This window comes from Quercus robur, chromosome 11 (assembly GCF_932294415.1).
Source record: "Quercus robur chromosome 11, dhQueRobu3.1, whole genome shotgun sequence".
In the NCBI taxonomy this organism is placed as follows: Eukaryota; Viridiplantae; Streptophyta; class Magnoliopsida; order Fagales; family Fagaceae; genus Quercus; species Quercus robur.
Genome location: NC_065544.1, coordinates 14,482,068 through 14,497,167, shown reverse-complemented (window position 1 = coordinate 14,497,167; position 15,100 = coordinate 14,482,068). Strand labels below are relative to the sequence as shown.

The window sequence follows — 15,100 nt, the reverse complement described above, 5'->3', positions numbered from 1 at the left end:
TACTGGAATTTTATATATCTTCCTTATTTTAAAATAGATGAAATGTCATCAACCTTTATTAATTTTTTTTATATTATTTTTTGAGAAGAGAATTGTCATCAACCTTGATAGACTCTATCTTACCATTATTGTTGACGTGGGCCGTGTAGCTTGTATTGCCAAGCCCAAGTCAACACAAGTTTACCAAATACTTGTTATATTAGGAGTCCAAGGTAGACGACCTAACATTTATATTATTTTTTGAGAAGAGAATTGTCATCAACCTTGATAGACTCTATCTTGGCCAAAATGGCCCATTAGCATTAATTTTTGAAATATTTAGCAACAGAGCACTGTTTCGGAAATAATTAGGGAAATACCACTTTTTTCTGGTACTCGAGCTCCCCAAGCTCGAGTACCATGTTTTTTTAATCCACCATCGCCCCATATTCAAGGAGCCCTATAGTAGCGTTTTTAAGCCCTATAGTGACATTTTCGGGCCCTATAGCGGCGTTTTTAAACCCCCATAGGTTCAAGGGGCCCTATAGTGACGTTTTCAGGCCCTATAGAGGCGTTTTCCTGCAAAAAAAATTTTATAAGTCCCATAACAGGTTCAAGGACCCTATAGTGGCGTTTTTAAGCCCTATAGTGACGTTTTTGGTCCCTATAGCGGCGTTTTCCTGCAAAATTTTTTTATAAGTCCCCATAACAGGTTCAAGTGGCCCTATAGTGGCGTTTTTAAGCCCTATAGTGACGTTTTCGGGCCCTATAGCGGCCTTTTTTTTTTGGAGAAGATGTTTGACCAATGAAAAGATGGTACTCGAGCTCACCATGCTCGAGTACTAGAAAAAGTGGTATTTCCCTAATTATTTTCGAAACAGTGCTCTGTTGCTAAATATTTCAAAAATTAATGCTAATGGGCCATTTTGGCCCTCTATCTTACCATTATTGTTGACGTAGGCCGTGTAGCTTGTATTGCCAAGCCCAAGTCATCACAAGTTTACCAAATACTTGTTATATTAGGAGTCCAAGGTAGCCGACCTAACATCTCTCTCTCTCTCTCTCTCTCTCTCTCTCTCTCTCTCTCTCTATATATATATATATATATATATATATATGTTATTAGTTACAGCAATAGAAGAACCTGAATAACCTGGTAGGTTACAGCCGCATAAGAAAAAAGAGAATTAAAGAGACAATCAACTTCTATTTTTATTGTTTTTGTGAGAGAGTGTTAGGGTGTAATTGAGATTTGGATTTCTTGAGAGTGTTCTCATACACTATTATATCTTCCTATTTTTATAATGAAAATTTTCTGTTATAGCAATGGAGAATAGGCAGTTTGTCGAATCACGTAAATTATTGTATTCTTTGTGTGCTTGTTATTTAATTTATGCTTATTTACTATTATTGATTTGAGTCTGGGGTGCTATCTGCACCACAATTATTTATGTCTTACTATATTATTCATCCCACAAAAGAAATAATTGTTATGTGGTTATTTTATTCCATTTTTCCTTCGGAACGAAGTAAGTTAATTGATAAAGTAAAATGAGCTTATCGAAGGGGTTCGTCTTTATTAGTTAAAGAAATCAATTAAATGTACAGAATAATTGATGAAAATGAAACCTACTTAAATATATTGGCACATTGTTTCTTTCCACGTTGAACGTGAGGGGCCTGTTTCCTTTGGATATCTCCAAGCTGTGATTTTTTTATTTATTGGATAATCAAATATTCTATTTGATTATGATTAGTTTGTAATCATATCTTATTCTTGGCTTAACCAAACACTATTTTGAAATTTTAAAAAAAATCAGATTTCAACAATTCTAAACATTTAACCCACTTAAAAATCTCAATACAAGTAGTATGATTCATAATAAAAGTGACTAAACTTTACCTCTAATCTTATCTCATTTCTTATTAAATTTGTCATCTAAGAAAAAACCAACTTGCTTATTTTCAAGTGAAAGGTTACTTTTCAAGTGAAAGGAGCAAGTTGTTAATTAATTAGGATAAGCAAATTGCCCCCTTGGCTAAGTAGAAACATAATATAGAATTATTTTTTATTGTATTGTTTTTTAGTGGTATTGATCTCTTTGTTCACTCCTACCGATCGACCTGCGCTTGTCAAGTCAACTTTGCTTTCCAAGGAAATGAAACGGCAGCTGATGGACATGGTTTATCGTTTAAGACTTGTCTAATCTTAAAATCTGATTGATAAAAATGGAAATGTATGATAGAATAATACACCCAACAATACCATTTGAAAAAAATAAAAAGAAAATTCCATAGACGTATAGGTGTGTTTTATATAAGTTGATGAAGAGAGTTGTCAAATAATTGGTCTAAGATTTTGTAGTACGTACAGAACATATCCAAAGCATTGATCAATAATGAAACGATATCTTCAAACTGTTAACTACTGTGCTATGAAGACCAAAGTACAATACAAATTGGAAGAAGATATATATAATAAGCATACAGTAGCAGACATTTTTCATCCAAAAACAAAAAAAACAAAAACAAAAACAAAAACAATACCAGACCTATTTGCATGTGGGATATGAGTTATGACATCAACTTTGCATGTACTCTCTTCTCCAGAAAAAAAAACCTTTGCATGTTCTTTCTCTAAAGCATATCTAATTGGGCTTTAGCTATAGCCTTTAATCAAGAGTTAACAAGCAAGGCCCAAGCATTGGCCTAACCATTAAGAAGATAATTACATTTAGACCCAGCCCTGCTATTAAAATGTTGTTAGCTTGTGATTTTGTCCTTTTTTTTTGGGTAAACCAACGCTGAAATAGATTAAATACTAATAATTCTGTTATAATATAGCTCGGCTTTGTCAAAAGCCAGCAAATCGTCCATCACAGGCGGTGGGTTAACAAAATTAACAAAATATTGGTTTGCCTCCCTGAAAATGTGCTGGATATTTGTACTATGAAATTTCTTCAATAGGGTCCTGCAATCACCAAGCAAAGGCTCTAGCATGAGATTATTTATCGAGTAATTATTGAGAAGTAAGACAATAAGCTCAGCATCAAGCTCAACACAAATGTCAGCAATTCTAAGTTGAGAAGCTAGTGTGAGACCATCATTTAAAGCCCATAATTCTGCCATGACTCCAAAAGTAATTCCCAATGATCTAGCAAATCCCATAATCCAATCACCATTCTCATTACGAATCAGCCCTCCACCACCTGCTATCCTAGGATTACCAATAGCAGATCCATCCGTATTAAGTTTCAGCCACCCTACAGGAGGTTTGGTCCACTTCACCTGAATATTAGTTCTCGGATTCTTGTTGGATTTAGCACCGACAATTGCAAAGAATTCAGCACTCTTTTTAATGCAAAGGTCCTAGATGTTTCTAGTCACCGTACCAGAAGAGAAAAGAAAATAATTTCTTTGATTCCATAACTGCCAAATACCAAACGGAAAGACTATCTTCCAAGGCAACTGATGGTGCCTTGATATACTCTTTGAGGAGCAGTTCACTTTCATCCATTCCTCAAGATCGAGTAGGAAGAAATCATGGTGCTTATTAGGGATGCCAAGCAACTTCCAAAATTTTTTTTGCAACAATACAATCCCTTAGGACATGGGATTTGGATTCCATGGCCAAGCCACACAGTTCACATGCCGTGTCAAGATTTGGATTCCTAAAATTTGTTTGACAATAAAATGAACCAAGCTTGAACATGCAATCTAATTTGATGATAAGCTCAAGCTCGATTCATGTTTGAAATAAAATTAAATGAACAATTTGAATTTTTAATATTTGGCTTGGTTCAGCTCGTTAATTTACAGCCTTAGAGGAAATAAAATTTTTTTTTCCAAACGTGAATTATTTTATTTATTCAAATGCTGACATGAGATTTTTTTTTTTTTTTTTTTTTTATATTTATGTAAGCAATTTCCATCAATCATTGGTATGACGATAATGACTAAAATGAAATTTGTTATAAACTCAATGTCCAAATTGAATGTTTTCAAAACATGAGGACAAAAATGAGAACCCAAAATACAAAATTGAAAAAGGAGTTTTGGAAAAAAGAAAAGAAGAAGTAGAAAATGTCTAAGCTTTATACTTGTGGGGGTGTGCAAAACTTCATCGGAGCCGACCCAACTGACCAACGCCGATGACACCGTCTCCCGACTGTAGCGCCGACCGAATGAGCCGAGGCCGGCGTTCAAACTTCACCCTCCATTCCAATGCCAGTGCGGTGAAATCATCGGATTGAGAAATTCGAAACCGAGACTGTGCCGAACCGAACCGAACCGATACAGGATCTATAGTTCTGTTTTTATTTATTTATTTATTTATTTATTTTTATGAAGCTGATAAAACGATGTCATATGTACTATGTATGGGTGTTATAATAAAAGCAAAACGGTGCGTTTTATGCTAGGTTTTCAGATTCTCAGAGTATATAAGTTCATATTTATCTTAGAGTATCTTTTAACTCTCTCTCTTGCTCTCAGTCTTGAGTCTCGCCTGATGCAGAACGACAGTAAGCTTCTTCAAGTTTTTCAGTTTTGTTTGTCTTCCTGTTTTACTATTTTTTCCTTTTCATTTGTTTTGGAAAGCTGAAAGCATGAATAAGTATTTTTAGTTGGTTTGAATGTTTGATTAAGTTTAGCAGCTAAGCCTCACTGAGTCACTGAGTCACTGTATGCCTACACACTTCCGTTTTGCAAAGCATTTTTAGTTGGTTTGAATCTCTCAAAGCAAAGCTTGTGTGAGTGTGTGTGTGTGACTGCCGTCTGTGTCTTTCTATTTTGTGGGGGGTCCAACTCCAAGTAGCTGCTTAGTGCTTACAGTTACATATATAAATATAAAATTATATTAAGGTTGGATGCTTACAAAGTTACATATATAATATTAAGTATTAACTAGTAACTATTAAGTTTGGTTGTTTGTGTTTGTAGCTGCTTACGTTTACGTATATAATATTATATATATAATATTAAGTATTAACTAGTAACTATTAAGGTTGGTTGTAGCCTGTTTGTAGCTGCTTACGTATATAATATTATATATAGACGGATGCTTACATATATAATAATATAATATTAACTATTAAGGTTGGCTCATTTGGCTATTTGTATTGTAGCTGCTTACATATATAATAACAATATTATATATACATGGAGTACACGGATGCTTACATATATAATATTAAGGTTGGCTGTTTGATTAAGGTTGTGATTTATTGATTTTTATATAAGACTTTAATAGTGGACTGTAAACTGCTGGAAAGACTATTATATTATATAGTCTAATAAGTATCCTGTTAGCCCCCCAAAAAATAATATAATATAAAATAACTATGTCATTAGTCTTAGTTGTTACTTTAATAAGTTTATAGTAACTATTAGTCTACTAAGTACTGACATTTTTTTTTTCTTCTTCAGCATTTTAATTTTTGAGGGAGATAGAGATTGAGAGAGTTCAAGCTTTCAATCATTCACAGAGAGGTAATCACTAATCACTCACTATATTCAGCATTTTGATTTTAAATTTTTAGTACTTAGTAACAACTGCTTTAAGTTTATATTATATATAATTAGCTTTTATTTTATATTTATATTGGGAACTGTAAGGACCGTATTTGGATTAGACCCAGTATAGGATTGGGTTTAAGCCCAACAAGCCCAAACAATGAATTTATAGAGCGTGGATAAAAGAACTAATTCTACTCTAAAAGATGGACCATAAAAGTTGCTGAATTAAGATTATTAAACATAAGTTAAGTAAGAAAATTTGTCCTAGGCATAGACTAAGAAACGTATCTTATAATATCTTGTTGATGAACACAGTTACCAGAGTTCACAATGTTATTGCCTAGATTTTATGATTTTTTTCTCGATCTCCCTTTTAGGTCATCTTCCCATGCTATATATTACAATCTTGGTTTTATCCTTACCATACACGTGTAGGTTGGATTTTAGGAGTTCCTTCTTGTCCCATCCAACACCTCTCAGAACCATCAAATAGTAGCTGTAAGGCTGCTTGGTCACTGCTCAGGTATCACCTCCACATTAATGCGGCCAAAGAGTTAGTTGGGAGGCATTTAATGTAGAGGTAATAGCTTTTGAAGATATTTGTTGCCTCCTTTTGCTTACCCCTTGTCCAACGTCCAACTCCTAGTTGTGATGTAACTTTGAAGAAGGTCTAGGGTGATATGACACTCTTACTGACCTCGGATCCTTGTTCCCGAGATGGCTTTTCTCTTCGGACGTGTATTGGACTTATCTCGTACTATCTTTATTTTTCTCTTTATACCATTCCCATTATAACCTCGTTTGGTCATTCTCGGATTAGTTAATGTGCTCGGATTGGGCCATAGGCCCAATTCGTATAACCTTAATAATACCTCCTAACTAACTGGCCTCCACAATAGCCCCTCAAAATCTTGCTTTTCGACTCCTCAGGAGAAAATGATGATTTTGATGTCCTCAGCCCATCCTGCTTATGGTTTTACTCTATATTCCTAATCTCCTAAATGCCTTTTTACCTGCTCAAGGCACGCTTCGGCGTCCAGAGCGTGCCATCATTAAATTTTGGCGGCATCTTTGTCCCCCACGTTCAACGGTGGGATGTAAATCGAACGGTGGAGGATTTTTCTAGTTTTACGAGTGGGAACTTTCCTGCTTGTAACTTCTGCACCACTATAAATAGCTTTTCAAATCAATTCCTTTTCCTACTTTCAACAATCACACAGTCCTAGAGCTCATACATTGAACCTTTCTCTCTCTCTTTCATCTGCGTCTACAAATACTAGAAATTTGTCTGAAGACCCCCTTTTTTGAACTTGTAAGTTTTATTAAACCCGCTTAGTTTTCGTTTTAAACTTGTTAATTTTTCTTCAAAACCTCTTAGAAAAATGGGTAAGTTCAAACGTTTAGTTGAGTCCGAGGAGGGTATGGAAAGTTTTAGGGCCAAGTATAGGATCCCACCAATAGTGGGCATGAGATATGCTGCCCAGGGGAATGGGTAGATGCTAGGAAAACAGGAGAAGTAGTTATACCCATGATCGCCTTCATAAAGGGAGGGATGACCATTCCTATTAGCCCCATTACTAGGAACTATCTTAGGTTCTTTAGACTATCTCCCACCCAGTGCACCCCGAATATGTTTAGGGTATTGGGGAGTATAGAAGCTTTAAATGAGAGAATGAATCTCAATTTAACCCACCACGATGTGAATTGGGTATATAACTTACACCATCTGAAGGGACAGGGGTACTACCTTAAGTCGAGGCATCCTGAAGTAAGGTTAATCCAGTGTCTCCCCACTTCAAACAAAAACTTAAATGAGGATTTCTTAATCTTTTCTGGGGAATGGCATGATGGCCTACCCTGTCCAACTAAGGAGGGAAAACCAGGTGGGGGTATAGCTGTAGATTTATGTGTCTTGGTTTGCATTTTTTTTTTTGTTTCCCAACATCCCTGTCTCTAATGAAATTTTACTCTAATTCAATGATTTTGCAGATAAAAGTTCTACTAAACTCAAGCTCAATTTAGTCAACAAAGAGAGCTTAGATAGGATTTTGCGAGCCGAGGTGTACGTAAATGAAGCTGACCATCAACTTCGAGCGGCACACCTGATTCTCGAGTATACACCCCTTTCTCTTGCCTTTCAAGCCCCAAAGTACGTGATAAAAGCACACGATCCTCGTCTCCACCGTATCAGTGTTGCCTACCAAGGGTTCGTTGTTCCAGAGGGCATCCCACTTCCTGAAGGCACTCCCCGTACTCAACCGCTTTTTGTTGCCACCCCTTCAATAGGAGCATCCTCATCCCAACTCATTCTTGAAGAAAAGGAAGAAGAAAAAGAAAATTCAGAGGAGATCGTTGACATGTTAGACTCTTCAGACGAATTCGAAGCATTCAACCTGCCTTTATCCCCCTGAGAGTACATCAAACGAAATAGGTATCCAAAGGAAATCCCAAAGGAGTTTGATGGAACTAATAAAAGATCAACCCGGGAGAGGCGCATCGGGGAAGTCCACCCAGCCCAAACTTCCTCCTCCTCCTCCCAAATCTCCTCTCCCTCATCCTCAGCCATCTTTGCCTTCCAGGCCCGAACCTGTTGACCCGAAGAGGAAGAAGGAGCAAAAAGGTAAGGATGTGGTGGAGACCGGGAGACCTCGTCCTACTTGTGAAGACGAGGCTCAACGAGCTACGAAGCAGCAAAAAGTTAGCCACGCGTCACAATGAGGCGTGGAGAGGACATATAGCCAGCCTTTAGAGCCTCAGGCTTGGCTCCCAGCACCCATGCTTGGCGGTGAGCCCTTAAAGGATGATGCATCACTCAGGGATTTCAACGGGGGTATTAGGTGCCATATTGCCTCGGTCTTGGAGGAGGCTTTGTTACTTCTAAAGGATATGACTGAGTTGCGGAATATCAGGAAGAACGAAGTTTTCCTAAATGCCAAGAGATATTTAGGCATCGTATGATACTAACCCCCCTTTTTTTACTTATAATTATCATATATATATATACATATATATTTTTTTTTTTGTTATGTTATTGACCCTTTTCTTTTAGGTTGTCCAAGCCACCTTCAGGCTCGAGGAGATAACCAACTCCTGCTACCAACAACCAAATGATGAGAGGAAGAGGCGGGTAGCAGCTGTACAGACGCTCAGCATTGCTGAGCAAAGCAATGTAGAGTTGAGGAAAAGGCTGGCTGACGAGGAGCATGCCTGGAAAAGTGCTAACTCGGCTCTAGAGAGTGCACAAAGACAAGCTGAGGATCAGAGAAAATGCTTGCGTAAGGCCAATGATCAATTGACTGCTTCTAGGGAACAAATGGAAATCCTTAGAAAACAACTGGAAGAAGCCCAGAGACTCAAAGATCAGGCCGAGAAAGCAAAAGCCGAGGCAGAAAAGGTAAAAATAGAGGCCGAGAAGGTAATGGATAAGGCTGAACAGCGTGGCTACGACATTGGCGTAGCTGAGACCGAGGATGCCCTCCGGGCAGAGGTCCTTGCCTTATGCCGAGCCTACTGTGCTCAGACTTAGGAAGAAGCTTTCAACCGAGCTGGGGTTGAGGCTTCTTCTGAGCTGAAAAAGCCTAAAAACGTTTATTTCCCTCCAGCCATACGAGCTTCCCACCTTCCTTCCAACCAAGTGGAGGCGGCCTCTATAGTTGCTGACCCCGCCGAGGAAGCCCAGACTCAGGATCCTCTTCCTCCCAGTCAGCAGGAGCAGTCCAAAGAGCCTGAAGCTCCTAAAGACAACTACTCAGACAAGGCCACAGAGGTTCCTTAGGATAGGGCAGCTTCCCAAAGTTTTGAGTAAGCTTTAGTCTCAACTACCTTACCTACTGGAGAAGTTCTTAAGGAGAAAGAAAAAGTGGCTCCTCCTGAAGCAGCTGACAAAGCCTTCATGAACAAGCTCCAAATAAAGTTAAAACCATAACTCTTTATTTTTATATAGAGTAGTCATAGTTAATGTAATGAAATTCCCTTTTTATTTTTTACTTTAAGACAAGTTTTAATGAGATGTACGCTTTACTTTTCCAAATTTACATGGGTTATTATTATTTTATCTTTTATTTATGCAATTTTCATTTTGACTGTTCTTTGTTCATACATAACCATATGCCATAGAAGAGCGAAGTTTGCTAATATGAGGGAAGGCACAACTTTACATATTTTAACTGAGAATCTGAGTATATTATGACTATTAAATGCACAGCATTATCAAGTCATGTTTTTAATTCATCAATTCTAATAAGTTTCCAACTTTGAGAAAATATTCAAACGTTTAAATAACAGGCAAGTCCAAGGTACCTTAAAATGCTTTAAGTGATGCTCATGGATTTTACTTTGGTTTATAAATTTGGTCATAACTCAATTCAAGGGGTATTAATTTCCACTAAGTTTGTAATCCGAGGAATCTGACATAACTTAGCTTCTGTTTAATACTTCAATAGATGTCAAAGGGTATTAATTTCTACTAAGTTTGTGGTCCGAAGGACCTGACATAACTTAGTTTCTGTTTAATATTTCGATAGATGTCAAAGGGTATTAATTTCCACTAAATTTGTGGTCCGAGGAACCTAACATAACTTAGTTTCTATTTAATACTTCAATAGATGTCAAAGGGTATTAATTTCCACTAAATTTGTGGTCCGAGGAACCTGACATAATTTAGTTTCCGTTTAATACTTCAATAGATGTCAAAAGGTATTAATTTCCACTAAGTTTGTGGTCCGAGGAACCTGAAATAACTTAGTTTCTGTTTAATACTTCAATAGATAGGGGAGCACATAATACATGATTGGAATAAATTAGAGAAAAAACTAAACAGGATTGTTTTTATTAATAATAATATCTCTTTAGATTGTTTACATTCCAAGGATGGAGTACAGTTTTTTCATCTAGATCCTTCAAATAGTATGCACTTATTCCTGCCACCAAAGTTATCTGATACGGTCCTTCCCAATTAGGCTCCAATTTTCCCAAGGCTGGATTCTTGGTGGTTCCCAAAACTTTCCTCAGTACCAGATCTCCCACGGCCAACGGCTTCAACTTTACATTGGTATCGTAACCTTGCTTGAGCTTATGTTGGTAGTAGGCCACTTGGACCATAGCATTCTCTCTTTGCTCTTCGATCAAGTCCAAACTTTTTTCCAGTAACCCATCATTGCCATCCGGGATAAATGCATTTGTTCTCAGCGTCGGGAAACCTGTTTCCAGAGGGATTACAGCCTCGGCCCCGTATGTCATTAAAAAGGGGGTCTCCTTAGTTGACCGGCGAGGCGTTGTTCGATACGTCCAAAGGACATGCGGCAATTCCTCCACCTATCTTTCCTTTGCATCATCCAGTCTCTTTTCAATTTGACAGCTTCAGTTTGCCCATTTCTTTGCGGATAGGCTGGAGTGGAATATCTATTCTTTATCCCCAGATCAAAACAATACTGCCTGAAGGCTTTACTATCAAATTGAAGGCCATTATCCGAGATGAGGGTATGGGGAACCCCAAATCGAGTAACGATATTCTTCAAAATAAACCTTTTGACATCCACATCTCTGATATTAGCTAAAGGTTCAGCTTCAACCCACTTGGTGAAATAGTCTGTGCCGACCAACAAATACTTTTTATTTCCTAGTGCCTTAGGGAAAGGACCTACAATATCCAAGCCCCATTGAGCAAAGGGCCAAGGGCTAGAAAGAGGTTAAGAACTCCTCCTGGCTAATGGATGTTTGGGGTGAATCTCTGACATTGATCACACTTTTTAACATACTCGTAGGCTTCCTTTTGCATGCTTGGCCACCAGTATCCTTAAGAAATGGCTCAGTGAGATAAGGATCTTCCCCCTGTGTGACTTCCGCAGATTCCTTCATGTAGTTCTTCTAGGAGTGATTCTGATGCCTCTGGATGTATGCAAAGCAGATATGGTCCAGAAAAAGAACGTTTATACAACTTTTTATCCTCAGACAACCAAAATCGAGGAGCTTTCCTTCGTATCTTCTCAACTTCTAACTTTTCTTCAGGCAATACATCCCTTTCAAGGAACAGCGATATAGGATCCATCCAGCTTGGCCCTAGCCTGATTTGATGGATCTGGAGCAAATCTTTCTTTGTTGGGGTAGGGGTGCATAAGTCTTCGACAAGTATCACTCGGGGCAAATTCTGTGCCGAGGAAATGGCAAGGGTAGCCAAAGAGTCTGCATGGGTATTTCCACTTCTGGGGACATGCGATAAGTCGAAGAATTCAAATTTCGTTTGTATACGCCTAACTTGACCTAAATATCCTTGCATTCTTGTATCCCGGGCTTTTAGTTCCCCTCTTACCTGGCCTACGACCAGTCTTGAATCTAAGAACATTTCCACTGCCTTTCCACCCATTTTCTGGACCATCGCCATTCCAATCAACAAAGTTTCATATTCCGCTTCGTTGTTTGTAGCCGAGAATTCCAACCTCAAGGATTTTTCAATGGTGATCTTTTCAGGGGATACCAGAACTAGCCCCACTCCTGATCCCCGCTGGTTTGCTACTCCATCCACATATACTTTCCAGGGTGAGGGGTATTGGGTGGAGACTAAGCCAACGGATTTTTCATCCATGCCACGCTGCTTCGCATCTATTTCTTCAAGAAATTCAGCAAACTCGGCTACTAGATCGGCAAGGACTTGGCCTTTTATAGAGGTACGAGGCATGTACTTGATGTCAAAAGCTCCCAGAATCGTGCCCCATTTAGCAATCCTCTAGATATAATCTGCGCTCCAAAGTATTGATTTGAGCGGTAATTGAGTTAGAACAACCACGGTGTGCACCTGAAAATAATGGGGGAGTTTCCGTGTAGCATGTACTACTGCCAAAATGGCCTTCTCCAGTGATAAATACCGAACCTCGGCTTCATGAAGTGACTTACTTACGTAATAAACTAGTTTTTGAATACCACCATCTACTCGTATCAAAACAAAACTTACCACGTGAGAGGCTACCGTCAGGTAAGCAAACAAAACCTCGTCCAGCTCGGGACTGGACATGATGGGTGGCCGAGATAGGTATTCTTTAAGTTGTTGAAAGGCTAGAGCACACTCCTCGGTCCATTCGAATCATTTCCACTTATGCAGTAAAAGGAAAAAGGATCTGCACCTATCTGCTGACCTGGATATAAATCGGTTCAAAGCAGCAGTTATCCCGGTCAGTTTCTGGACCTTCTTGGGATTCTGAGGTGCTTGTAAGCCATTAATGGCCTTGATCTGATTTGGATTTACTTCAATTCCCCTGTGAGTCACTATGTAACCCAAAAACTTTCCCGAACCTACACCAAACGAACACTTGGATGCATTTAGGCGCAACTTATGCTTCCTTAGAACTTCAAAGACGTTTGTGAGGTCTTCCACATGCCCCGACGCTACCTTGCTCTTTACAACCATATCATCGATATAGACTTCGATGCTCCTGCCTAGCTATGGTTTGAATATTTTAGTCATCATCCGCTGATAAGTAGACCTTGCATTTTTAAACCAAAGGGCATCACTTTGTAGTGATAGTTTCCAATGGGAGTGACAAAAACTGTCTTTTCTTGATTGTTCAACGCTAATGGTATTTGGTGATATCCTTGAAAGGCATCCAAAAAACTCATCCGAGGATGACCCACCGTCGCATCCACCAACTGATCTATCCGAGGCATAGGGAAAGGATCTTTGGGACAAGCCTTATTAAGATCCGTGAAATCCACACACACGCGCCATTTCCCAGTTTTCTTTTTCACCACTACTGTGTTAGCTAACCATTGAGGATAGAAAACTTTCTTGATAGTCCCTACCTGTTTGAGCTTGGTTACTTTATTTCTGACAGCCTCGGTGTGCTCTTTTGATGGGCGCCGAGGTGGCTATATCTTCGGGGTAATAGAGGGGTTAATATTCAGATGATGACAAATGAAACTTAGATCTACACTCGAGGCTTCATACGCGCTTCATACGAACACATCCACATTTTTCCTAAGGAATTCAACCAACTGATCCTTCTCCTGCATAGGCAGCTGAGCTCCAACTTGAAAGAACTTTTCCGGATCGTCGCCAACAACTACCTTTTCTATATCTTCACATTTCGCTTCGTTAGCTGGTCCATTTATGGGTAACGCCGGAGTTTCTGATTGCTATAAGTCGTTATCAACAGTGGTCAAGATTTCAGCCTTAAGCCGATGTTGGATGGCCGCTACCAGGCATTGTCTAGCTGTAGACTGATTTCCTACTACCTCCAAAACCTGGCCTCTGAATGGGTACTTCATCTTCTGGTGAAGAGTAGAGGAGACGGCCTCTAGGGTATGAAGCCAAGGTCTACCCATAATGGCCGTGTAGGAAGAGAAAGCATCTATAACAATGAAGTCCACCTTTACCACATCTGGGCCGGTTTGTATGGGTAATCTGATCTGACATTCCAGCACGACCATCTTACCTTCAAAACTCACCAAAGGAGAATTGTAGGCTGTCAAGTTTTCAGATTTCAGATTTAGCCCCTTATATAGGTCTAGATACATTATCTCAGTTCCGCTGCCTTGGTCAATCATCACTCTTTTCAACATCGTACCCACCAATCCTGAGTGTGACCACTAGAGCATCATCATGTAGCTGTATAGTTCCAAGTTTTTCCTCATCTGAAAAACCTAACACCAATGGGATGCCCATCTTGATTTTCTTCGGCATTGAACTAGACTCCTCGGCTAGGTAACAAGACACTGACATTACCTTGGAAGGACAAGATCCAGTCCTCCCTAGGGCAACAAATATGACATTTATTGTGCCGAGAGGAAGTCTTGAAGAAGTATCTCCCCGAAATTCTGAACTCGTTTGGGTTCCCCGTCCACTGGAATGATGCAAGAGTTGCTTCAGTTTCCTTTCTCGAACTAGCTAGTCTAAATGGTCCCACAGGTTTCTACAATCCTCGGTGGTATGCCCATGGTCCTGGTGATATTGGCAATAAAGGTTCTGGTTGCGTCTCATAGGATCTCCTACCATCTTGTTTGGTCATTTGAAGAACGGCTCATTCTTAATCTTCTCCAGCACTTGCTGCACTAGCTCTCGAAACAGAGCATTAACCACCTGGATGTTGGCAGATCCTGTCTGCCCAACAAAGTCTTTCTGAGGTCAATTATTATTGTATCGGTCCGACCTGAAATCCCTCCTCTCTTGAGGGATCACCTTAGCCTTTCTTTTCCCCTGCAGTTGGTCTGCTTTTACCCTTCTGTACTTGTCAATCCGATCCATCAATTGACGTACACTGGTAACAGGTTTACCAGTTAGAGATTTCCTTAAATCATGCTCGGCCGGAAGGCCAACCTTAAAAGTACTAATGGCCACATCATCGTACTCTCCTTCTATTTCGTTAAACATCTCCCAGTATCTATCTGAGTAAGCCTTCAGAGTCTCACCCTCCCGCATGGACATAGATAATAAGGATCCTAAAGGCCGAGGAACCCTGCTACAAGTAATAAAGCAAGCATCAAAGGCTCGGGTGAGTTTTTTAAAGGAGTCAATAGAGTTTGCCTTTAAACCGTTGAACCACCTCATCACCACTGAGCCCAAGCTAGATAGAAAGACCTTACACATCAAGGCCTCATCTTTGGAGTGGACAGCCAT

The 15,100-nt window shown here is 39.3% G+C and overlaps 1 protein-coding gene across 1 annotated transcript; it reads right to left on the bottom strand.

Annotated features, from left to right (window-relative positions):
- Positions 1-14,488: 14,488 nt before the first annotated feature.
- On the bottom strand, positions 14,489-15,100 carry LOC126704742 (uncharacterized). Its single transcript, XM_050403758.1, has 2 exons — positions 14,702-15,100; positions 14,489-14,584 (listed from the first exon to the last, which is right to left on the bottom strand). Exons 1-2 carry the CDS (start codon positions 15,098-15,100, stop codon positions 14,489-14,491), a joined length of 495 nt encoding a protein of 164 aa, XP_050259715.1.

What these genes read in the sequence shown, in the direction of transcription:
- LOC126704742 (XM_050403758.1), bottom strand. Translation starts at nt 15,100, where the DNA reads ATGGCTGTCCACTCCAAAGATGAGGCCTTGATGTGTAAGGTCTTTCTA. An exon ending in GGATTGACAAGTACAGAAGG is followed by an intron (nt 14,585 to 14,701) that starts GTAAAAGCAGAC and finishes TTTGTTGGGCAG; the next exon opens with ACAGGATCTGCCAACATCCA.